This window comes from Trachurus trachurus, assembly GCF_905171665.1.
Source record: "Trachurus trachurus genome assembly, chromosome: 6".
Lineage (NCBI taxonomy): Eukaryota > Metazoa > Chordata > Actinopteri > Carangiformes > Carangidae > Trachurus > Trachurus trachurus.
Window position 1 is genome coordinate 22,665,804 of NC_139897.1, and position 25,264 is coordinate 22,691,067.

The following is a 25,264-nucleotide window of genomic DNA, read 5'->3' on the forward strand; positions in this document are numbered from 1 at the left end:
GTTCTAATATTTAGACATAAAACACTTGAGTATTGTTACATCTGCAAGTATCTTAAAAAGATACTTGCAGATCTTAATATGTTAAATTCGAGAAAATGGCCTCAAACCTCAGAGGGGATAAACACGTCTGTATTCAGTTTTAACCAGTGATTTGGTGTTTGTGTTTAGAGTGGGCCACAAACAAAAATCTTGTTTAGGGCCACCAAAAGCCTAGGGCCGGCCCTGATTGGGGGGGGAAAAAAACCATGCATTTACCGCGACTACCGAAACCATGAAAACGTAAACATAAAATTCCAAAGGAAGAGCAACACCGGCTTACGTTTTTGACGTTCGGAAAAAGGTGGATACAGCTAGATTTTAGGTTGTGTTATCAAAGATAAACCGTCTTTGGTGTTATCTCGTAGCACCATGGATCTATTATGAGTAGCACCCATGCCGACCACCAGGGGGCGCTGTCTCCTCGACCGCTCAGCTGAACCCCCCTCCCCACCCACCCACCCAGTCCTCCTCCTCCTCCTCCTCCTCCTCCTTCCTCCTCCTCTTCACCCCGGCAGAGCGCGGCTTTCACATCCGGGCGGCGGCTCGGCTCTCTCGCTGCTCTTCAACCACCGCAACCATCCGACCGCCTCCAGTCCGGTCGCTTCCCAGGCTGCGCTCCGACCGCCGGGGAGGTCCTGGCTGCAGGCGGCTGCAGAACAACAACAAGAAGAGGAACAAGTAACCCCCCTCCCCACCCAGCCAGCCAGCCAGCCAGCCCCCGATACCCACTGCCCCTTCGTCCGTCGGTCGGCGTCTGGTGGTGGTGGTAACCGCCCCCCTAGTCCTCCTCCTCCTCCTCCTCCCTGCCGAACCGGGCCGTGCCGTGCCGTGCCACACTCCCCCCTCCTCCTCCTCCTCCACCTCCTCCACCGCGGCGCTGCTCTCCCGTCGCGCCGCCGCCGGTCGCACATGACGCGGGCTCCGGTGGTGGAGCACGACGGCGCCGAGCGAGCGACTGGAGGTAGCATCGGCGGCTAACGTGAGCTAACTAACAACATCGATCCGTGCTGCTGCTACTACTCCCCCTCCTCCTCCTGCTGTCTCCCCCTCCTCCTCTCTCTCTCTGAGCTACCGATCCGTCACATCAACAGCTGACTGATAGCTGCTGCTAACACTACCGGACCACCGAGGGCAACCCCAGCCCCCCACCACCTCCTCCTCCACCCTGACCGTCCGCCGCCTATAGCGCAGGAAGCCCACCCTTTTTTTTCTTTTTTTTAGGGCCCGCAGAAGAAGGGAGGGAGTATCCTCGGAGTTTCCACCCGTGATATTTTAATAGATCACCACCGACCCCCGTTTTCTTCCTCCTCCTCCTCCTCCTCTTCCTCTTCATCCTCATCCTCTGTGGCCTTTTTCAGGGGTCCGCTTCTTCTCTACCTCAACGCCTCGATGCCTCCTCCTCCTCCTCCTCCTCCTCCCCACCATCCCCGTGTGTAGTGTAGTTAACCTCAGCTGCACTATCACCTCCACCTCCGGACTACCGCTGCTGCTGCTGCTGACAATCTGACCGAGGAGGAGCGCTGCTCGGCGGGCACTGGCTGCGGCGATCCCCGGTGGGAAAACCCGGTTCTCTCTCCTCCTCCATCATCACCATCCTCATCATCTCTGGTTCTGCACAAGTCCTGGTGGCCGCAGAGGGGGAAGCTATAGCTCGGCCGGTTCCCACTGCCACTCCACTTCACTTCACTTCACACCCACACAATCTGCAAAATCCAGTTACGGATCTATCCCCCCCCTCCTCCCCACTCCCAGCATCCCACCCAGCCTCGCAGCATCCCAGCCTCCAGCTCCACCACACACGGGTCTCGCCATGCCGGGTCCGGTGGCTGGTAGCAAGTCCCGTGTGTACGCAGACGTGAACACCCTGAAGAGCCGGGAGTACTGGGACTACGAGGCCCACGTGCCCAACTGGAAGTGAGGACATAAATTTGTGTGTTTTCCTGCAGTATTTTTTGATCTGCTGCTCCTCTCATCACGTGCTTGTGGCTCCTGATCACAGCTGATATCATAATAATAATAATAATAATAATAATAATAATAATAATAACAATAATAATAATAATAATTACAATAAATAACCTTTGTGTGTGTCCATGTGTGGTAGATGGCTGGTCTGCTATTATTATAATACATAAATGTCACTATTATAATAATCATCATAATAATAAGGTACATTCAGTCACCTCTCTCTCTCTCCAGCTGTTGTGCACACTCTTCCTTCCTCCTCTTCATCTCCTTCATCTCTATCCTGATGTTCACTTCACTCTCTTAACTTGAATAACTCTGAGGCAAAAGAAAACAACACTTCACTCCCCCCAAAGCTCAGCTTCATCTCAGTAACAAGGACACTCAGCAACACCGACCTGATAGCACCTCGATGCTGAAAATATTTCTCTCTCTCTCTCTCTCTCTTTTCTCACACAGCCACTCATCATTGCTCTGCCTCTGTTTCTCTGTCTGTCCCTATAGCAACCAGGAGGACTACCAGCTGGTCCGTAAGCTGGGCAGAGGGAAGTACAGCGAAGTGTTCGAGGCCATCAACATCACCAACAATGAGAAGGTGGTCGTTAAGATCTTGAAGGTGAGCAGCCGCCAGCCGGACCCCCTAATCCACCCAACCCAACCCAACCTGAGTTTGTCTCCAGACTTTCTGCTTCTTCTCAGTGAAGCTGCATCGATTTGTGAAATACAGGGTATCCGCGGGGTCTTGAAAAGTATTAAAAGGTGATAAATCAATTTTGGGAAAATTAAGACCCTTAAAAAGTATTAAAAAGTCTTTTCACGACTTTATAAGGTCTTAAATTTTGAAGGTATTTCTTCTGAATCAGCTGAATTAGCTAGAGTCCTAAAAAACATTGTGAAAGTGTGTGAATTTATTAGTTTTATTAAAAAACAAAGATGAACCGGTACATAGAAAACTAGGCTATTGTGGGTGCGTTCATAAATTTTGTAAAATGATCAAATTTGCCTTTGATTTATTATCCCAGCCTATTTTGAATTCTGTTCTATCATAGTGGTCTACAGTCTTAATCACAAACTAAAACTGTTATTTACGTTAAAAGTGTCACTGATGTAAATGGTTGCAGCTTGAAGTGGTGGTGAGGTGTTAAAACATATTGAGAAGGTCTTGAAAAAGTCTTAAAAAGGTTTTAAAATTAACTTCAAGATTCCTGTATATACCCTGAAATAACAGATTAAGGATGTGTCGCCCTACGAAGGTTTAATTTAACCTAAATTCAGCTCTAATCGGAGTTCAGTAAAACCAGGTCAAGCTCAGTTGCAGTTAGTTTAGTAAAGCCACGTTTATTTATTTAGACTGACTTTACCCAATAGTGACTGTGAGTGTGCATATCAGAATTAAAATTATATGAATATGGTTTGAGAAAAAACTATATGTTGATTAGACTAGTATGGCCCTATTATGGGAGATATAGGAACGGACAGTGCCGTCATGTTCAGCTCCAAACCAGTCGTTTCCTTTGTGAACCAGTAACTTGGTAAAATCGTCTTTACCATTAAACTCCACAGGGACGAGTCTGTCTGTCAGTTTTCTTTGAGGAACTTGATTTCGGTCAAACCCATCGCAAAGCGCAGTAACTCAGTAAAAGTTAAACCTGTCTTTATTCTGAGTTTAAAATTAGGTTTAAATGTAATCTTTCTTTATTTACGCTAGTTTGGTGGAGCTGAATGTCAACTTAAAGCACAATTTTAATCTTGTTTAAACTATTTTACTATCAAATGTTTGACATTTCTGCTCGGACCGTGACCTGGTGGATTAAGTGATTACAATCATAGCTTCTGATTTATTTTCTATTGGTCGACTTCTTGTTGCTGCTGCAGATAATACATAGATTCATCCATAACAATAATAATTGAATGAAGAAACACCTGCTGTTGGATTCCCAGTGGGAAAAAAAAAACAAAAAAACAACTTGATGCCAGCTGTGCTCCCATCTTTGATCTCTCCTTATGGTTCAAACATTATATGAATGAGGATGCAAAGGAGAACAGATGTGACAAAAAGTGAATAGATGTGTTATTAAATACATACATATTACATCATTTTATGAATATTTTAATGAATAAACACATAAATTAAAGGTAAAATGAATATAAAAATGATTAAATGAATAAATAATGGTAAACAATGAGTAAATACACAAAAGTCATCTGTTCAAATCTTATTTAATCATTAATACATTTGTGTATTTCCAAATTTTTATTTTAAAAGCGTGTTTTAAAAAAGTACTATTGTCGTTAAAACATTTGTTTATTGTTGTGTGTGTGAGAATGCTAACGAGGTGGGCGGCACAAGTCACACTGAGGCAGGATTGGTGATTGATTGGCTGATTGGTACTTTGCTGTTTCTTAATATAACACACACACACACACACACACCAGTGACGTTGGCTATAGCTGCAACATAATAAGGGCCTGGTTAGCATTATTTATTCATTTAGTTCAGATGCATTCATATATATGTATTGATCTGTTTACTGTTGATTAAGTCGTTTATCGTCCTTCATGTCGAGCAGCCAGGGCAGCAAGTGTTATTCAGGGGTTTTTAATAACCCTTGTTGTAAATTATGCAGAGAAATCAATAAATTAAGCACAATTAGCCCATTGTTGCTCTGCCACAGTCTGGAGCAGAGGCTAAAATGCCCCCTAACAAATTACAGGGCTCCTCATGACTTCCTGCTGCACCAGCATCTGCTCAGCTGTGGCGGCGGAGATTAGAGCCACTTAATGTTCGAAGAGAAGATGGATATTGTTCGGAGCTGGTCTCATGTTGTCGTGGAGGAGGGTGGGGGTTGGGGGGGGGTGAGGGGGGATTTCTCTGCCACTCATTTGAATGTAAGCATCAACCTCGTCTTGGCTGCATGCGCTAAACGTCTCTCTGAAGTGAGATTGACGGCCCCGATGCTGAGGAACGCAGAAGCAGAATCAGCAGGTTCAAGATGGAGGAGTCAGAAACAGCTCAGGGGAAAACCTCTCTGCATTTTTTTTTTTTACATTTCAGTGCCATTTTCTTTGGTTTGTTTGTTTGTTTTCATGCCTCAGACTTGACTTGACTTGACTTGACTTGTCCATGTTTTAATCTCTCGTCTTTTTGTCTTGTTTTTTGTCTTCACCTGTTGAACCAGCCGGTCAAGAAGAAGAAGATCAAGCGCGAGATCAAGATCCTGGAGAACCTGCGAGGAGGGACCAACATCATCCGACTGGTGGACACAGTCAAAGACCCAGTGGTAGGCTCCTCTCCGCAGACTCCTCAGCCATTGTTTTTTTAAAAGGGATAGTTCAACAATTTGGCAAATTGGCCTATTGCCATAATCCCTGTAGTCACAGCAGTAGGTTTGTTACCTTTATTCGTCGGTGCAAGCTATTTTTTAGAACGGCGGAGCAGAGCCGCGAGCTGCTCAGAGCTACGCTACGGAGGCTAATGGGATTTCTTGGTTTCCCTCATCAAACTCATCAAATACACAATCCAACAACTCCAAAACGCTCTGGTGGACAAGTTGTGACCTGCACATTCACCACGCTATGAGATAATAACAGAACGTTACGAGACGGAGTTGTTTTTGAGGCAAATTCCTGCAAAACCTCTGATACTCTTTTCCCTTCGAGGGCAGTTTTTCGGCAAGCATTTACCTCTAAATCAACTCTGTCTCGTAACGGTCTGTTATTATCTCATAGCGTGGTGAATGTGCAGGTCACAACTTGTCCATGAGAGTGTTTTGGCATTCTAAAAATAGCTTGCACCAACAATGTAAGGTAACAAACCTACTGCTATGACTATAGGGATTATGGCAATGGGCCAATTTGCCTAAATGTTGAACTATTCCTTGTATAATAAAGAGTGCACGATTGAGGAACAAAAAAAAAAAAGTCGTGCAGTCGATGCAGAAAGTGCCACATAAGCTCAAACAGTCGCTGGTGACAGGATTTGCTTCAAATGCTCCTTCACAACTGGGAGAGCTCATGTAAACAAACACATTTCTGTTTAGATTCAGCATCTCCGACCAAAACTAAGTGAATTTTCTTCCCCATAAAACATTTGCACAGTAGTTTTTTTTTTTTTTTTCTCTCTTTAAGCGTACTACTCCTCTATCCTCCTCCGGCTCTAGATTAGTGCAGTCGCCTGAAACCTGCTCACAGAGAGAAATCACTCTGTAGTGTAACTGTGCAATAACTCCAGAGCTGCAGCATCAGCTCACAGCAACGAATAAGAAGAAGTTCATACTGTAATCGCTCCTCCGTCCTGTTCATACCAGGAATTGGACTATGCCCATCCGATGTGATGGGGTCTGAAAGTCTGAAACTGCTACGAGTCTGAGATAAACAAACCAAGCGACCAAAGACTTTAGAAACAGTGAATTATTCAATAGAGTCCAGTGTACTAGATTAGTGTGTCACCAAACAGTCCTGCTGTTTGTTCTTGCATTAAATGTTCAATGTTTTTTACACCTGAGGCCAAAACAACAGAAGGAATCTTTATTTTGTCCATAAAAGCATTTTATTAGTTTATTATGAGAGAATCAATTCTTTCTTTTTTCTTCCATTTACTCTCATCCACCCAAAAAAAAAAAAGGACTCTTCTTGCAGCGTGCGATGATCAAACGGCCGCCTCATGGAAAATAGAGTGAAAGTAAGAACCTGTAAATAGTGTAATGGGCTTTTTAAACAATCGTGGTTTCGCTGATGATCCAATCACTGTTGGGAGGTGATGATTTGTTTTGATTATGGGCTGGATGTGATGTGATGATGATGGGTGAAAGCTGCATGTCTGAGGAACAAATGGGATTTTTTTTTTAATTTCCTTGTTGTGATTATTTTTGCTTTTACAAGATTGGGGGCTGTGGTTAATTCCTGGATTTTCCTGTTGTGAAGCAAAGTCGATAAATCTGATCAATTATCTGGAGAATTGAGACGACACCAGAAACCAGACTGTGAATAACTCCTTTCACAGCTTTTTTTTTTTTTTTTTCCTGAGCTGGAGAACATCAACACACCAGGAAGGAAGAGTATTTTTAGGCCGTGGCAGCACGTGGACTTTTACCAGGAGGTCTTTTCAGAAACCTGCAGGATCTTAGCCTAGAAATCTAGACGCACCCTAGCGGCAGCAAATATATTTGCTCTGTAGGTGGGTCTAGAAACGAGCCATAGGAACTTTTTGAGTCTCGAACAGCGTTTGTGTTTACCAATCACAGCGCTCTATCTGTTTAGAGAGTCGTTGGGCGGGTTTAAAGCAGAAGTAAGCGATCCGGTCGTTTTGGCTAACTTCTTGTCAGCCGATGGAGTTAGCAGTCCCCGCCCTCGTCCCTACGTCACCACATTCACACGCATCCCTTGGCTGCACACACAGAGAGGACCGCCCCTTTATGCCGTTCTGTCTCCTCATTGGATAAAGGTTGTAGGATACAAGGGAAGTTTTCTCCTCGGCTTACAGCAGAGCAGAGGGACTGACAGACCCGTGTTTCAGACCAAACACTCTATATAAGTGATTGCTGTCGGAAGATATAACTATTTAAGACTTATATTAACACTATTAGACTTATATTACTTCTGCTTTAACGCGATGGCGACATACTTGCGACGGTGAAAAACGTGACAAGATGGCTTTGGCAAAGGAATCAGCGTTGGCATCAACTTTGAAAGAATTAAACTTGTCATTTTCTTTAAAAGTTGAGCAAGAAACTGCACTGAAGTCATTCATTTCGAAGAAGGATGTATTTGGTGTTTTGCCGACGGGATATGGGAAAAGTTTAATCTACGTCATCCTGCTCTTTGCTCTGATTGGTCGTAGCGCTACCCTATTGCGTGCAGAGGCAGTTTGAAAGACAGCCTTCGTCCCGCCCCCTGGATTGAGCCGAGGTCTACCGGTCGTTGCCAGACTATACATTTTAAAGCAGAAGTAAGCAGAATATTTGTGTTAATATAAGTCTTAAATTGTTATATCTTCCGACAGCAATCACTTATATAGTGTTTGGTCTGACAAACGGGTCTGTCAGTCACTCTGCTCTGCTGTAAGCCGAGGAGAAAACTTTCCTTGTATCCTACAATCTTTATCCAATGAGGAGAGAGAACGGCATAAAGGGGCGGTCCTCTCTGTGTGTGCAGCCAAGGGATGCGCGTGAATGTGGTGACGTAGGGACGAGGGCAGGGGCTGCTAACTCCATCGGCTGTCAAGAAGTTAGCCAAAACGACCGGATCGCTTACTTCTGCTTTAATGATATAGTCTGGTTTGTCAGGCTAACAGGATCTTTTTGTTCGGGATCAAACTTCCTGCAAATTGTAATTGTAATATTAATAATAATCAGTTTTTGGGACTTGTTGGTTTAAATGAAGCAACAGTGGCTGCGCGCAGGTGGTTTTTTTTCTATTCCCTGCAAAGATCACACAGTGGAGCTGTCATATCTGTGATCAATCAGCTGACTGAAGTAATAACGAGCCGTCATGTTGCTGTTGATGATCGTCGTCTTCTGTCTTGACTCTCTCTGACTCTCTGTTTTCTCTGCGCAGTCCAGAACTCCGGCGCTCGTCTTTGAATGCATCAACAACACAGACTTCAAGGTATAGATCATCACCTCCTCTCTGCTTCTGCTCTTTGACGCCAACTCTCTGCTTTTCAAAAGGGCTTGTCTTAAATTTGAGTTTTTGGGGCAGACACATAAAAAACATTCTTATCACTAATTAATGTTCCTCATGCACATATAGATAAAGACACTTTTTTTTTTGCAGTGATCCCTCCAACTGTGACAAACACAGTATGTACTGGAGGCTCAACGTTTTACTGTTAAACAATACATGACTTTTAGTATTCAAAATGCCCTCAGTGCAGCTCTGCTGGAAAACATAGATAAAAATAGCTGCACAATAGCCTTTAATGAATAATGACACACTTCAGTCATACAGTGTTGTATGTTAGGATCTCGCCTACAGTATAGACATGGGACTGAACATTATTTTTTCATAGTGGATCAACCAATGCAAAAATTGAATTTAACCCAAATTAGTTTGCAGTTTAATTGTAAAATTTGAGGCCATGAAGAAAGTGCTGTTTACTGCATCTGTGTGTCATGTTACAGTGAAGTTATTTTACTCCGCCACAGTTTTCTTCGAATCCTCACATAGATTTTGTGTTTCCATCCTGCAGGAGTTGTACCAGAAGTTGACAGACTACGATATCCGTTTCTATATGTATGAACTACTGAAGGTGAGGCTCGTTTTTATTTTTTTGGTTTGTTTTTTTTGTTAAATTTATAAGCAGAAGTTGAAAAATGGCAGAAATTGTTGTAACACTTCATAATAACTACATTTTGATTTAATTCATCATTTATATAGCATTCTTCTATATTGATACTAATTTGTATGTAATTTCTAAACAGTACAACTCTTAATAAACATATCTATAATGTATTTAATGATTGTATTTATTTATTTTCTTTTATAAAGGATGGATTCAGCTTTTATGAATCAAGTAAAGTATAAATTATTATTATGTTGAAGCTTTTCCAGACCACTTAATACATGATGTACTGTAGGTTAAGGTTAAGCAAATGTGTTAATAGATGTTTTTAAACATTTATTAATGCTGCAATACATGATTAATTCAGGTTACTTACTTGTTAGTGAAGTACTTTGTAAAACATCTGTTCTCAATAAAAGTGTGTAGTCATTATGAAGTGTTACTGGGACGGTGAGTGTGTTATTGTGTGAGGAGCAGACAGTTTGTTTTCTTGGCTTCCCAGGAATTCAAAGGATGTGTGTGAATATACTGTACGTGTGTTTTTGTCTTCTCTGACATAACATGTATGTATCTATATGTGTGTGTGTGTGTGTGTGTGTGTGTGTGTGTGTGTGTGTGTGTGTGTCAGGCTCTGGACTACTGTCACAGTATGGGAATCATGCACCGTGACGTCAAACCCCACAATGTGATGATCGACCACCAGTTGAGAAAGGTAGGTGGTGCCCTATATAGTCTATTTTCTCTCTGCACACACCCACACACACTCTGAATATTATCTCTCACTCTGCTATTTCAGCCCGTCTGTTCCTCTCTCACTGTTTATTTTCTCTCTGGCTCCCTCCGTCCTTTCATCACACCCCCTGGTTTTTTTTTTCTTCTTATTCCTTATTTTCTCCTCCTATTGTGAAATTGGAGCTACACTGGTAGCTGCTGATGCATTAGCACTGGTACCACACTGGTACGTCAGGAGAGGATGAAATTTAAGTCTAAATAAACATGAATGTTGCTTTGAACTGAATCTGTACTTAAACAGTTATAATAAATCAAACCAATGTGGACTCCTTTTGTTATTTCTAATGATTTCACAAAATCTAGAAGAGCTAAGTGTGTGAGACTGCAGCTCTGTATTCACAGTTTTATGAATGAGTTGTGGTTTATTTGGTAGATTTTTCCTCCACTATATTTGATAGCTGGAGTCATTGTGCCAAGTGATTTAACACAGCATAACACAGCATTTACATACTATATAGAATATACTATTTATGTAATATACTATATCAACATTAACATATAGTATAAATAATATAGATATACAGTGGGGGAAATAAGTATTTGATCCCCTGCTGATTGTGTAAGTTTTCTCCCCCCACAAAGAAATGGGCAGTCTATATGGTTTATTTTAACAGAGAAAGACAGGATATCAACAAAACATCCAGAAATTATATCATCATATAAAGGTTATAAATTAATTTGATCAGGTGAAATAAGGGCAAAACACAGCAGGGGATCAAATACTTATTTTTCCCACTGTATAATAATGAATTGATTTATGATGTGTAAGATGAAGTAGATTTTATTGATCCCCATCGGGAAATTCATAAGCTAGTGAAAGATGGTGCACATTAAAATATACAGTGTCCATTTACTCTGAAAATTTTAGCCTCAAATTTTTCATCTTGTTCTGATACACTCTGATCATTTACAGAAAACAAATTGCAGGAGCTGCATTTAGTTTACTTGTTTCTGTGTCACAACATTGTTGGATCACAGTTTCTCTCTGTGGAAATGTGGATGTAATTAAGGAAACGGCGATGAATCCATAGTTAAAATGTGAGGATTAGGAGGAGAGGAACAAAATAATAAAGCAGTGATGTTGTTGCTTCACCACCTGTTACTCAGCATCATAATTCATTCAAGAAGAAAACTCCCGGCCTTGTCCAGCAGGGGGCAGCAGGCCGACGTAAACACCCCAGATGATGAACCAGAGAAGATGTTCGGTCTCAGCTGTTCAGTTACAAACTCACTCTGTGTTGTGTTGTGTTGTGTTGTGTTGCTTTGTGTTGTAAAAAGCTGAAGCAGACTCGTCTCTGTGTTTCTCCACAGCTACGTCTAATAGACTGGGGCCTGGCTGAGTTTTACCACCCGTCGCAGGAGTACAACGTCAGAGTGGCCTCGCGATACTTCAAGGGCCCCGAACTGCTGGTGGACTACCAGGTAACACATACACACACACACACAAACATAAATATATACATTTCTAGATATATATAGACCACATTTAAACTGATTTTGCTTCACATTTCCACAATTCAAGAGCACCCAACCTTTCTGCTGATGTGAGGAAATGACAGGTGGATGGTGTGTGTCTGTCGTCATCGTCGTCAGTGCTGTTTGATGACTCTGTGTTTCAGATGTATGACTACAGTCTAGACATGTGGAGCCTGGGCTGTATGCTGGCGAGTATGATCTTTCAGAAAGAGCCATTCTTCCACGGACAAGACAACTACGACCAGGTAAAACACACACACACACACACACACACACACACACACACACGTAACCTGAAGGTCTGCTGCGTTTTGATTCAGAGTTGAAGCACTTTGTGTGTTGCAAGAGGTCAAGTGTGAACATATAAACAGTAGAAACTGAGCATGAATGGAGGAGGATATAATAAACTATGTGAAATCAAAAAATGTTTTAAAAGAATTACGCATTACATAGTCATAATAACCTAAATCTTATTTCTAGCCTTACATATTGGATCCACGTAGTCCAGAGTTTAATGATGTCCGTTTTCTGCAGACGGAGTCAAAAGGTTTATCTTTTCTATATACGTACCTATATAAATGTTTAAACAACAAACATATTTATCAGATTTGTTTTGCCTGAAAATGAGCAATTCCTCAACGGTATGGGAGATTGCAAGAGCAAATTTTGATCATCATTGTTTTTGTTTTAGGCAACATATAAACCGGTCAGTGAAAAATAAATACTTGTTTTAAATAAATTTAAATAAATAAATAATTGTTTTAAAAGCATGCATCAGATTTGTATAAATGTACATTTTGTATTCATGTTGATTTTCTGTTATTTGAAATGACATTTGAACTTTTTTTTTTTTTTTTAAACAAAAGTAAGACTACCCTGAGAATGTCAAATGGTGTAACCACAAAATATATTTTATCAGAGTGGATTTAAGTGTTTCTATAAAAAGTATACTTTCTTCTGAAAACATTAAATTTAAATAGATTTTGTTGTTGTTGTATTTGTGAAGTTTCATGCATTATAGCAACACTGGGCAGGACTCATCCTAAAACCATTGCAAAAGTTAATTAATTTTATTCCACATTCGAGTCCCGATTTATTTTCCTGGATACTATATTTTACGGAAAAAATACGTCTGACCATCAGTGACAATTCTTAAAACATACAGAGCATATTTAATCATATTTTTTTATCCTCACCTTCCTCTGTTGTCTGGCAGAGTGTAAAGTACGTTTGAGGGATAAAAGGAAAACAAAGCACAAAGAATTAGCGCAATCAAAAAAAAGGGGGTTTTAAAGAAGGATTTAAAATTGTAACTACAAAAACGATGATAATGATGAATTTAAAAAGTCAGATTTGTTTTCACACACACTTACACACACAGGGCTTTGTATCTAAATGTCTAAATGTCCTAAACATGTAATGGAGACGAGCAGGCTTTGTGACCTGGGCCTTTATCAGATGTTGCCTGTAGTGTGTCGCCCTCCAGTGTGAACGGAGACAACAGGAAGAGGGCGCTTCGGTTCCCACGGTGACAAGCCAGTGTGAGGTGTTCAAGTCTGACCAGAGGGATCAGTTTAAACACACGGATCCTCTTCTATTAAAACGAGCGAAGAAGAAATGGCAACAAGTGAAGCCAACGACAGAGATGATGTGTTTGTATTGTTCAAAGTGAGGTCACAGCTGTTGGTTTGTGTTTTGGTTTTTGCAGCTGGTGCGAATCGCCAAGGTGCTGGGGACAGACGAGCTGTTCGGGTACCTGCGTAAATACCACATTGAACTGGACCCGCGCTTCAAAGACCTGCTGGGACAGTAAGTCCACTCTGAGTCCTCCCATCAGATATAGATGCATGTTACCTCAGAGCTACGCTACGGAGGCTCATGGGATTTCTTGGTTTCCCTCATCAAACTCATCAAACACACAATCCAACAACTCCAAAACGCTCTGGTGGACAAGTTGTGACCTGCACATCCACCACGCTATGAGATAATAACAGAACGTTACGAGACGGAGTTGTTTTCGAGGCAAATTCATGCAAAACCGCTGATGCCCGTTCCCGTCGGGGGCAGTTTTTCAGCAAGCAGTCTCTGCATTTCCCTCTAAAACAACTCTGTCTCGTAACGTTCTGTTATTATCTCATAGCGTGGTGGATGTGCAGGTCACAACTTGTCCACCAGAGCGTTTTGGAGTTGTTGGATTGTGTGTTTGATGAGGGAAACAAATAAATCCCATAGCGTAGCTCTGAGCAGCTCGCAGCTCTGCTCCACCGTTCTAAAAACAGCTTGCACCGACAATTAAAGGTAACGAACCTACTGCTAAAACTAAGGCTTCAGATAAAAAGGAGAAACTCAGGGTTAGCTGAAGAAAACCTGCTCCAGACCAGTTTCGGTGGCACAGAGTCAGTTGATTCAGGTTGATTCACATTCACGCTACATTTATGCATCAACTTCTGTCCATGTTGGTTTGGTATTTCATACGTTTGCTTTCCTGACTCGCATTCGGTTCCTGTTAGTGGCAGTAATTCACCACGGCGTTGTTTGCCAGCCACGGTAAAAAAAAATTATAATAATCAAGAAATAGAAGAAAATACCAAGAGGAAGGCGAAAAGGGAACATTTAGTATGCGACACACCCCTGTGCAGAAGCTCGGCCTTTACTCGTCCTTATTAGTTGTGTAACAAACATGTCGTCCTGCCTCCTGTTATGAAATGTGCTGGGTTGAAACTGCACTACAAATAATGAGTTCACCTTTTCCACCGCAGCCTCTGATTGCAGCTGCTCTTACGTAATCTGTCCAGGGCAACATTTGGAGGTGACTCTGACTCTTTCTGCTGCTACTTGCAGACGCCCTGCAGAGTTTTCTCCCAACAGTCAGCGTTTCTCACCAAAAACAAACTGTGAGAAGTTGAAGCCGTGAAACAAACGTGATGATGAGACTTTTACCTGCTCAGAAAACACAGCAAAGCCACTTTTTTATAAAAACATTTTGATCCCTGTTTTGTTTACATCAGTCACCATGTTGTTCTTTAATCAAGAAGCAGCATCTGAACACACATGCACTCACACATACATTAGAAAAGAAAACATGGACCCACTCATTAACATATTGCTCCTTTGTGCCACTCAAATCCTAAACCTGACCTGTGTCCTCTGCACTGAGGGACCAAAGAGAGTTCAAGTGTTTATTTCTAATCAAAAGTGAAACAACAAAACAGTGCAGGAGGTCAAAACCAGCCCCCGTAGATGCCCCCTTGTTGTTGCTGCACAGGGTTCCTACTTGTTCTGGAAAACCTGGAAAATGATTGACCAATTTTCCAGTCATGGAAAACACATGGAAAATGGGGAAAAGTCAAATGTCCTGAAAAAAAGCTTGAGTTGTCCTGGAAAGTTATTAATCACACCGTGGCATCAGCTACCAGAGCTCTATTTGACTTTTTCAGACCCCACTAAGGATTTCTTTTCCCAAAAAGTGCCCAGTGAGAAAACTAGAGACTTTGAGTTGATGAGTGTTGGACAGCATGTTTGCATTGTGCTATGATTAAGTTTGTCATCGTTTCTAAGCAGCATGTAAGAGATTATTTCATAGATAAGTTAGAGCCACAGACTGCACATCTTTAAATCAGATTTCTGGGGGTGAGAGAGGAATAAACATAGAAACAAACTGGTTAAATGTACAAAATAAGGTTCAACTGTCAAAAAGACTTCTCCAAAGCATGAATGGGACAGAGGATTATTATAATAACATGTCTGTCAGACTGTAGCCGCTGCTGCTGTAGCATCAGACTGTGTCAGTGTGCGCTGTGTGTCCCTGCAGGCAGAGCAGGAAGCGCTGGGAACAGTTTGTGCAGACAGAGAACCAGCACCTGGTGAGTCCTGAAGCTCTGGACCTGCTGGACAAGCTGCTACGCTACGACCACCAACAGAGACTGACGGCCACGGAGGCCATGGAGCACCCCTACTTTTGTAAGTACAGTACGCACACACAACCTCATCCACATTTTTAATTATAAAGCAACTCTAAGAATAGACTATCATCAACACTGTGAAAGTGTCAAAGTGCTCGGTCCAGCCTGTATCCAGAAACTGAGCCTTAAAACAGGTCGTCAGGACTTGTGTGACTTTGTGTGTCAAAATACAGCAGGCACCATCCTTAATTATGACAGTTTGTTGTGAATTTTATTTTACATTGGTTAATTTATTTCTTAGTCTAGTTTTATTTATATTCTAAATCAATATTCTGTTCAACTTGCACGTCACAGAATGCCTGAAAAAATAAAAAGGCACCGTTTTTGGACAAAGTTTGTGTGTTTTCCGTTCTTTAAGCACCGGTATCGGATAAAACCTAAACAATACCCATCCCTACCCATCAAGCCTGATGAAGCCCACACGGGTGAAACGCGTTGCTGCTTGACTTTTTAAATAAATAAATAAGTGTTTATACGACCCCTTTGTGTGCGGTGGAACTCCTTCCCTTTTTTTGGACTTTATTCCTGACACCACCGGCACCATTGTGAGGTTCTGATCTGTGCTGTGCAAGGCAATCTCCTCCTTCTCAATACTAGTCTACTTGCCAACAATGAGTACCCGGAAATGTTGAGTACCCCAAAGTTTTATGTTAGAAATATATAGTATGGGTCCCCAGTATTCAGAAACTGCCGGATGCTAACTTATATATATTGGACAATTAGCATAATTGACATAATTAGCATACATTATCATAATTGCCTATATGGGCAATATTTCAACAAAATTGACTTGGCTGATCCGGGCAATATTGGAGTGGTTTTAGGGGTTATTGATGATGCTGAATCCATTTCTGACATTTTCAAAATTCAAAATGGCTGTCTAAACCGGAAGTGACCATTTGAAATCCATCAAAATCAGCCCACTGGTAGTTAAAATCTGGTCACTTCCGGTTTAGACAGCCATTTTGAATTTTGAAAATGTCAGAAATGGATTCAGCATCATCAATAACCCCTAAAACCACTCCAATATTGCCCAGATCAGCCAAGTCAATTTTGTTGAAATATTGCCCATATTGAGAGTGAGGAGTCACGTGCCGATTTGAGCAGCCAGTCGGCCATGATGGAAGGAGACGCTATCGGTTGCCAGGGGCAACACATCAGAACAGCACAGAGACGGACTAAATTCTAGCTCTTTTTTGCGCCAACAGATGAACAAATTACAAGAAAGAATAAGGAGAAAGTAAATCACTGGAGCAGTTTTTAACACAGCGGTGATTTCCGGCATTGTAAAACAGTAAATTACGGAGTAGACGATTTTGTTTTGCCCATAGACTAGTAAGGCTTTTGCCACCGGAATCCTTCCATCATGGCGGAGAAGGGGGGCGGGGCTCTGACATGGATGTATTAGGGCTCTGAGCTGTGACGACAACTCCTCACTCTCAATAGGCAAAATATGCTAATTTATGCTAATTATGTACGTTATGCTAATTGCCCAATATATATAAGTTAGCATCCGGCAGTTTCTGAATACTGGGGACCCATACTATATATTTCTAACATAAAACTTTGGGGTACTCAACATTTCCGGATTCACAATGGGGCCCTATGGGCTGGCAAGTAGACTATACCCACTATACCTTGCAGGATTTGTTGGGTTTTTTCTTCACTGCCATATTTTTATCGGGCCACAGAAGAGACTCCAAGATCCTCCTCTCTTCTGATTCGCTGACACCGACCTGCCGTTATTAGAGCTCCAGAGCAAAGCTGTAAAATGTCAGTTAGATGTTTTTTTTTAGCTCTTAAGACCAATAATATATCCTTGTATTGTGGACACTGACACTTTAAAGTAAACACCAGAAAAATGTAAAAACATTAAAAATGTGGTTTTAATAAGTTGCTCCTCCCTCCTTCTGCAGACCCAGTAGTAAAGGAGCAGTCTCTGTCAAACTCTGACAACAACATGGTTTCCAGTGGCAACACTACAGCACGATGAAACACAGGTACACACTTGAAAATTACGGTGTTGTGTTTTGTTTTTTGTATCGATCGATCAATGTGGTGGAAGGTAAAAACTCGTACTCATGTTGTGTTGCACTGTTAATCCATCATAGGAGATCAGTATCAGTATAAAACCCTAAAACAAACAATGTCCCTACATGAGCTCCCTATGTTCTTTAAAAAAAAAAATCAGTTCAAACAAAGACGGAATAAGAAATGACTATATGTTTTTTCTAATGTCATTTCATTCTATAAATTTTATTGCACGTTTAAGAGAGATATTCACAAAAACATGATTACGTTTTGATTGGTTATTGAAAACATATTTATTATATATTAGTACAGTGATGATTAATATAAAGGCAACACAAAGTTATCAGAGCAATTAAAATGATCTTGATAAAAAGCTATGAAAAGACGACACACAAGCTGCATTAAAAAGTCTCATGGAGAGGATGATAAGAGGATGATCGTCTGGTCCGTTCCTCCAGTAGATCAGAGGGAAAAGTGATGTTTGTCCTGCATTTAGAAACTGAAGTGGATCAACGAAAAAGGACAAAGACAGAAAATTTTGTCTTTTTAAAAAACAAATCTCAAAAAAGATTGAATTGATTTAATTTGATCTCTCTCTCTCTCTGTTTTTTTTTCACAGAGGTGGAAGAAGAAGGATGTTTGTTACCTCAACTTTGTACCCGGTTGTGACAGTAACTTTGACAAGTGTACAGTGACAATGGATCAAAGTAACTCTGACCAGTTACACACTCACAGATATATGCATACGGATACACACAAACACAAACAGGAACATGAACATCAATGCAAGCACACTACGACGACTCTTACACACACACACACACACACATGCAGACACGTATACACACACACCCTCCTCTTCTGTATCAGTCTGTGATTGGCTTGTCCTGGTTCCCTGTCCAGCAGCCTGACCAATGAGCTTGAAGCTGCTCCCCCGAACCCCCCGACCCTCCAGTCGTCCCCTCAAATGGTCTCCTGTCCTCCCAGCTCAGTCTCATGTAGGTCAACAAGGACAAACTACTTTTAAAGACAATTCAATCTCCTCCTCCTCCTCCTCCTCCTCCTCCATCCCTCCTTTATATCATCCCCATTTTGTTTGCATCAGCATGGAGAATGATCAGGAGTGTGAGCCTGTACAAGCCCCCCAAACCCCTCCCTCCCTCCCTCCCTCCCAAACCCCCGGCTCATCCATCCGTCTGTCTGGACCCTCCTCCACCCTTACTCCTCCTCCTCCTCCTCCTCCTCCTCCCTCCATCATGTACCCCAACAGACAGACAGACGTCTTAGCACTACTCCAGTTCTGAAAGTGGCATGGTGGACTCTCTCTAGATAGAATGATGATGATAATAATAATATTAATGAAAATAAATGATTTTTATTTAGATGAACTTTGCCTCTGAATGGAGTGAATTTATTGTTTATTTTTTATTATATCACAATAGGAAATACAAAGGGCCTAGTGCTTTTATTTTTTGTCTAATGCCACAAATATTTGAAATGCAGGAACAGGAATTTATATTTTCATTGTTGCAGGAGTGTGAGAGGTTTTGAAAGGTGAGAATCTCTTGTTGTTTTTTTCATTAATGTGAAAAGACGTGTCGACATGGGCCAGTAAAAATCTCTAATGAAGATTATTTCTAAATTATTAAAAGCAAGTGGCCAAGTGTAACGACAAGATGGCGGAGAAGTATTAATATCCTGACATAAACTGTTAAAGGGATAGTTCCCCCTTTTTTGCAAATTGGCCCATAGTCATAGCAGTAGGTTCGTTACCTTTAATTGTTTGTGCAAGCTGTTTTTAGAACGGCGGAGCAGAGCCCCGAGCTGCTCAGAGTTACGCTACGGAGGCTCATGGGATTTCTTGGTTTCCCTCATCAAACTCATCAAATACACAATCCAACAACTCCAAAACGCTCTGGTGGACAAGTTGTGACCTGCACATTCACCAGGCTATGAGATAATAACAGAACGTTATGAGACGGAGTTGTTTTAGAGGTAAATTCATGCAAAACCACTGATGCGCGTTCCCGTCGGGGGCAGTTTTACGGCAAGCAGTCTCTGCATTTGCCTCAAAAACAACTCATCTCATAACGTTCTGTTATTATCTCATAGCGTGGTGAATGTGCAGGTCACAACTTGTCCACCAGAGCGTTTTGGAGTTGTTGGATTGTGTATTTGATGAGTTTGATGAGGGAAACCAAGAAATCCCATGAGCCTCCGTAGCGTAGCTCTGAGCAGCTTGCAGCTCTGCTCCGCCGTTCCAAAAATAGCTTGCACGGACAATTAAAGGTAACGAACCTACTGCTATAGGGATTATAGCAATGGGCCAATTTGCCAAAATGTTGAACTATCCCTTTAAAATACTCTGTTACAAGCCAAAATGCTGTATTTAAAAACCATTATATCATCATATATTGACATATGGGCTTTTTATTACAGATGCATTTTAATGTTGTTTATATGGTGAAGGTGGAGATCATTTAAGTAGCCAGTAACTGCTGCTCCCTGTTAAATATACCTGTGTAAAAAGAATATTTTACTATTTAAATGTAACAGTATACAATAAAAATCTATAATATACAGTCAGCTTTATAATATAAAACATAAAAAAAACACAAGTTCTTGATTAAAATGTACTTGGACATGAGCATGAAGAAACAGAATATAACCTCCCTCATGTTGACAAGATGGTTGACAATCAAAAGGATCCTGAAGAAGAAATTTAATTTACTTAAAGAAACATTGTAGTTTTTAAGTTGATTTAAAAAAATACACACAACAAAATGCATAACCAGTGTGAGACAAATGTCCACATTAAAACAAGACAAGACTCGGAAAAACAACATCAGTGCCTAAACATTAAACAAAGGTGCAAAAAATAACCTGTAATATTAAAATGCGGATGTCATGGGAGAATGAATATGTCTGATGTGTTTAATTGTCATGTTTTTTTTGGGTTTTTTTTTTTGTTTTTTTGCAGTTGTCTGAACCTCTGTTGCTCTGTAAATTGGTTTAATGTGGAAATTGAACAGTATTTTTACTCAAAGTCTACTCTGTAGTTTCAATGTAAAAACCCTTGTTTACATTGCAATGCTAAAAAGATAAAATAATAACACCATTATAATAATATTAATATGACTTTGATAAAGCAGAGAATGCATATAAAGCTTATTGGGTTATTAATTATAAATAAATCTAATAAAAATAAAGGAAGCACATGCATAAGAGATCAAGAAACAAATGTTTTATTGGTATTTTTGTATTTTCAGCGTGTGAGTGACCTGCCTTCCTCTTTCAGCATCGCCCTCTCTCCCACACAGAGCGACGTAATCAGTAAAAACTTTCCACTGTTTCTATTTTAAACTCCGACCTGTAACATCTACCTCGCTCGTATGTGCTAGAGCCCACACTGGAAACCAAAACCAGTGCCAAAACTCAAATGTTCCCAAATGATGTCCCACCTGCACTCTGTGTTATGACATAGTAATGAGAGTGGTGGAAGTTGAGCCTTGTTGTGTAAAGCTAAAAAATGAATTAAAATAAAATAGTTCAGCGCCCACAGGTTCAATAAAGTTAGCAAATAACATTTAACAACCAAAATGTTTATGTCAGTAGGTGGTGGAGACTAAAATCGAAATAAAATGAGATAAATACTGGAAAACTCCAAATCAAATGAATCGCCATGTTGCCCTGTGTTTGCCGAATGTACAAATGTGTTTCTCCTATTATCTTTTAACAAGTGTGTGGGTTGTTTTTACTATTAATTTACAATTAATAATAACGTTTATTTATTTTATTTATCTGTATAGCACCTCACAACATCCCGAATGATGAACAAAGTGCTTTACGTAACAGATACAAAGAGAAAGAGAGAACACCGAAATGATAAAATACACAACAAATGACAAATGACTGGATATTAATTCCCACAAGAGGCCAAAAGGGTCCATAAATACAGATTTAAACCTGAAGCTCACTGGAGCCACAATGTCATGATAATGTAATTTTATAATTAGAGGACATGGAATTAGTAAACGTAGACAGTACATTCATAATAGTGGTGTTGATGATCCAAAGGAAACTATTTGAAATTTAAAAAAAGAGCATAAAAAGTCACTAAACTTAAATGCACATGCAAGCAAAGCAATGGCATCAATGAAGTAAAAAATAAAATTCCCCACAGGAACTAGTTTTATTGGAGTGAAACTGTAAAAATGGGCTCCACCTCCACCACCACCTGTAGGTAGTTTTGCTTGTTTTGTAAACTTGGGTTGTAGAGCAGATCCTGGAAAAAAAAACCAGGAAAGAACAAATTTTTTTTGCATCAAAATAAAAAACCCTCATTTCATAGAACAAGCTTCAGATACTGAACAACTAAAATCAGCTGTAAAAAACAACAACACAGAGAAAAACATCTTAACCTCTGTGTGTAAACTGATGGCACAACATGTTTTAACGTCATTATAGACAGTAAATAAGGCTGAGAGTGATGCAACAGTTTGACTCCAGTGGCAGGTGTTGCAGTTTGTCGTTGTTACCTTCATCAACGTGTGTTTTATCATATAAATCAGTGGTTTTCAATTCAGTTTTCAAAGCAGTCCAGTTAGCAAAAGTCTTTAATGTTGGTTCTTTGTGTTTTGTAGTGATTATCGTGTTTCTGATGCTGCAGCCTTAATGAGTGATTAGTTGGCCTCAACTTATTAATATAAAAGCAAATAGAGATCAAATTACTCTACTTACTTATTCTACTAAAGTCAAGATTTTGGTAATACGTTTGATAAAGTAAATTTGTATTACAGTGGATCAGTTTTAATGGTGTAGAAATTAAGTATTATATCCATTATAAACCACTTATTGAGGACATGTCAGTGCTTAATAAGATCAAGTAACAAACTATTTAGATGCACATTAATGCTGCACATACAATAATTCAGATGTCTACTTCAGATGTTTTATCATAGATTAGCTTATTAATCAATGTTTAAATGTTTATAACTGTGTATATAATCTAATATACTGCTTAACTAATGCTTAATAGTTAAAGTGTTACCAATATTATTTCAATCCAAATAATGTGTGTGTGTCTATGTGTGTGTGTCTGTGTGGGGGAGTAAGGGTGAGTGAGGAAGGAGGGGGGTCTGATGTATCAGCTTCCTCCTTGTATAGAAACCAGAGCCTTGGCTTCCTGTTCGTCAACCTGACTCTCGCTCACGTTCAGGTACAACCTCCCTCCCTCCCTCCCTCAAACACACACACACACACACACACACACACACACACACACACACACACACACACACATGCATATACTTATATAGAGAGAGACACATCCTATACCCCCGGTGCACAGGGACACTGGTACCTTTTTAGCATCTTGGCCTTGAAATGAGAAGCAGCAAAGTGTCGGCTCAGCTGTGGCTACTGTCCACTCAGACTCTGGTCTCCGGTATCACATGAACACACACACACGTGTACAAACGTATAGGTGAGCTGTAGTTTCCACAGTATTTAGTGCATCAATGAATAATTCTGGCCGGTAAACAAACAAACACCTTGTTGTGGTCCTATTGCAGTGAGTACTTTTCCATCTGACCACCTCCGACCAACTGTGGTTCAGTCAACATGATAGCTACTCACCCATTTAAACCTAATACTGTACAATTTATTATGCAGATTAAGAGATGGTAAACGTGTGGGGCATCTGTTGATGAGATAAAAGTGTATAGGACGTTTTCCAGTCATTTTACAAATACATTGTGAAGTTTAAAGTGTTTTTTCTCACATTTTGACTTAAATAGCAGGTTAATTACAGGTGTAACTCGTTTAGTTAAGCATATCTCAGTCAGCTCCATTAAGTGCCACAACTGTCCACCTGGATAATCAGTTTAATCACTTACACTTTGTCTCTGTTGAGCATCATCTTCATATTCAGGCCTGTTGAAGTCAGACACATTTTGACTCAAAAGAAAATCACCAGTGTTTTAGTTTTACTGCTGCTTCACTTTCAGGTTCCTTGAGTGCAGGTGGTGTCACACTGTCACAATGAACTGGGCTCACAGACTGCTATGTGAAATCATAATAAAGGCCTTAGGTTAGGTTAGGTTAGGTTAGGTTGCTTTAACATCATGACATCGTGTTCAGAAATGATCCTTTATTGCAGTTATCAAGTCTTTAATACCTCATCACATTCAAGAGTTTGTAGATTTTCAATTTGCTTTGGACTGTATGCAATATTTGGATTGAACTGGATCAAATTTGTACAAATAGATCAGTGTTTGTTTTTGCCTGTTGTACAGTTTCAGCAGCTGCTGCTGTTTTCAAGCCAAGTAAAAAAAACCTGCTAAGACTCACTAATACCCGGTGTCTTGCCAACGATGGAAAAGAGTTTAATCCGCATTCACACCTGGGTCAAATGACTCTGCAGTAGACACAGGGGTTTATTGACTCTGGCTCTGGTACTAACCCACTGATACTCCCGCTTTTTAATGTTGTTTTTGAGTTATCCTTCTTATTATGTCACAATCTATACGTCTTTGAGATATGTAGATTGTGGTGGAAGGTAAAAACTCAGGATTTACTCGTACTCATTGTGTTTCACTGTTAATCCATCATCGGAAATCAGTATCAGTATAAAAAAACCCAAACAAACAAACTTTAAAACCCACAAAACTTTTTATTGTAGTTATTATGTCCCTACATGAGCTCCCTTTTTCCTTTCAAATCAGTTCAAACAAACAAAGACTGAATAAGAAATGACTATATGTTTTTTCTAATGTAATTTCATTCTTTTTATTGCACATTTAAGATATTCACAAAAACATGATTACGTTTTGATTGGTTATTGAAAATATATTTATTATATATTAGTACAGTGATGGTTAATATAAAGGCAACACAAAGTTATCAGAGCAATTAAATGATCTTGATAAAAGATATGAAAAGACGACACACAAGCTGCATTAAAAAGTCTCATGGAGAGGATGATAAGAGGATGATCGTCTGGTCCATTCCTCCAGTAGATCAGAGGGAAAAGTTTGATGTTTGTCCTGCATTTAGAAACTGAAGTGGATCAACAAGAAAAAAAAGTGAATAAGGACAAAGACAGAAAAAATTGTCTTTAAAAAAAAACGTAATCTCAAAAGTGACTTCACATTCTAAAGAAAAAGGGGCGTTTGGGGGGAAAAGTCATCCTCTCCTGACAGACCGCAAGTCATCATCCTCCAGTATCATCCTCAGATTACAGCTGTCCAAAGAGGGATAATCTGAATCAACATGTCCACCAGAGGAGCTCCCAGGTAGGTCACTGTGGAGGTGAGTGGATATCAGCTGTGTGCTTGCGGTCAGCCAGGGCTCATGGGTCAGCCGACACGTTTTATACAGCGTCTTTGTCTGAGGCAGCTCGGGATGCATTTCTTCTCCGCCTTGGTGCCGGGCGACGCCGGGGTGGGTGATGCAGCAGACCCTTGTTTCCTGTGCACAGAGAAAGAAAGAGAAAGAGAGAGAAAGAAAGAAACCAGACACACAGGGGGAGAAATGAGAGGAGGAAGTGTGATTGAATGTTTGCTCTGGCAGGGACATGGGAGCGTTTAATTATTAAAACACAAGCTCCCGTGGCCTCGGCCCGAGAGGAGCACTGGTGGTGTGATCACAGTCCAGTGTGGCGGCGGCCAACACAAGCACAAACAGGCCCGTTGTTGTTTGTTATCCTCATCAGTAG

General features: G+C 40.6%; 1 protein-coding gene across 1 annotated transcript; it reads left to right on the forward strand.

Annotated features, from left to right (window-relative positions):
- Positions 1-1,571: 1,571 nt before the first annotated feature.
- Positions 1,572-18,706, forward strand: csnk2a2b (casein kinase 2, alpha prime polypeptide b). Its single transcript, XM_083974127.1, has 12 exons — positions 1,572-1,953; positions 2,509-2,620; positions 5,184-5,285; positions 8,560-8,610; positions 9,194-9,253; positions 9,915-9,998; positions 11,390-11,500; positions 11,698-11,799; positions 13,263-13,363; positions 15,366-15,514; positions 17,433-17,516; positions 18,167-18,706. Exons 1-11 carry the CDS (start codon positions 1,850-1,852, stop codon positions 17,507-17,509), a joined length of 1,053 nt encoding a protein of 350 aa, XP_083830253.1. The 5' UTR covers positions 1,572-1,849; the 3' UTR covers positions 17,510-17,516; positions 18,167-18,706.
- The last annotated feature ends 6,558 nt before the right edge of the window (positions 18,707-25,264 follow it).

What these genes read in the sequence shown, in the direction of transcription:
- csnk2a2b (XM_083974127.1), top strand. Translation starts at nt 1,850, where the DNA reads ATGCCGGGTCCGGTGGCTGGTAGCAAGTCCCGTGTGTACGCAGACGTG. An exon ending in GCCCACGTGCCCAACTGGAA is followed by an intron (nt 1,954 to 2,508) that starts GTGAGGACATAA and finishes CTGTCCCTATAG; the next exon opens with CAACCAGGAGGACTACCAGC. An exon ending in TTCAAAGACCTGCTGGGACA is followed by an intron (nt 13,364 to 15,365) that starts GTAAGTCCACTC and finishes GTGTCCCTGCAG; the next exon opens with GCAGAGCAGGAAGCGCTGGG.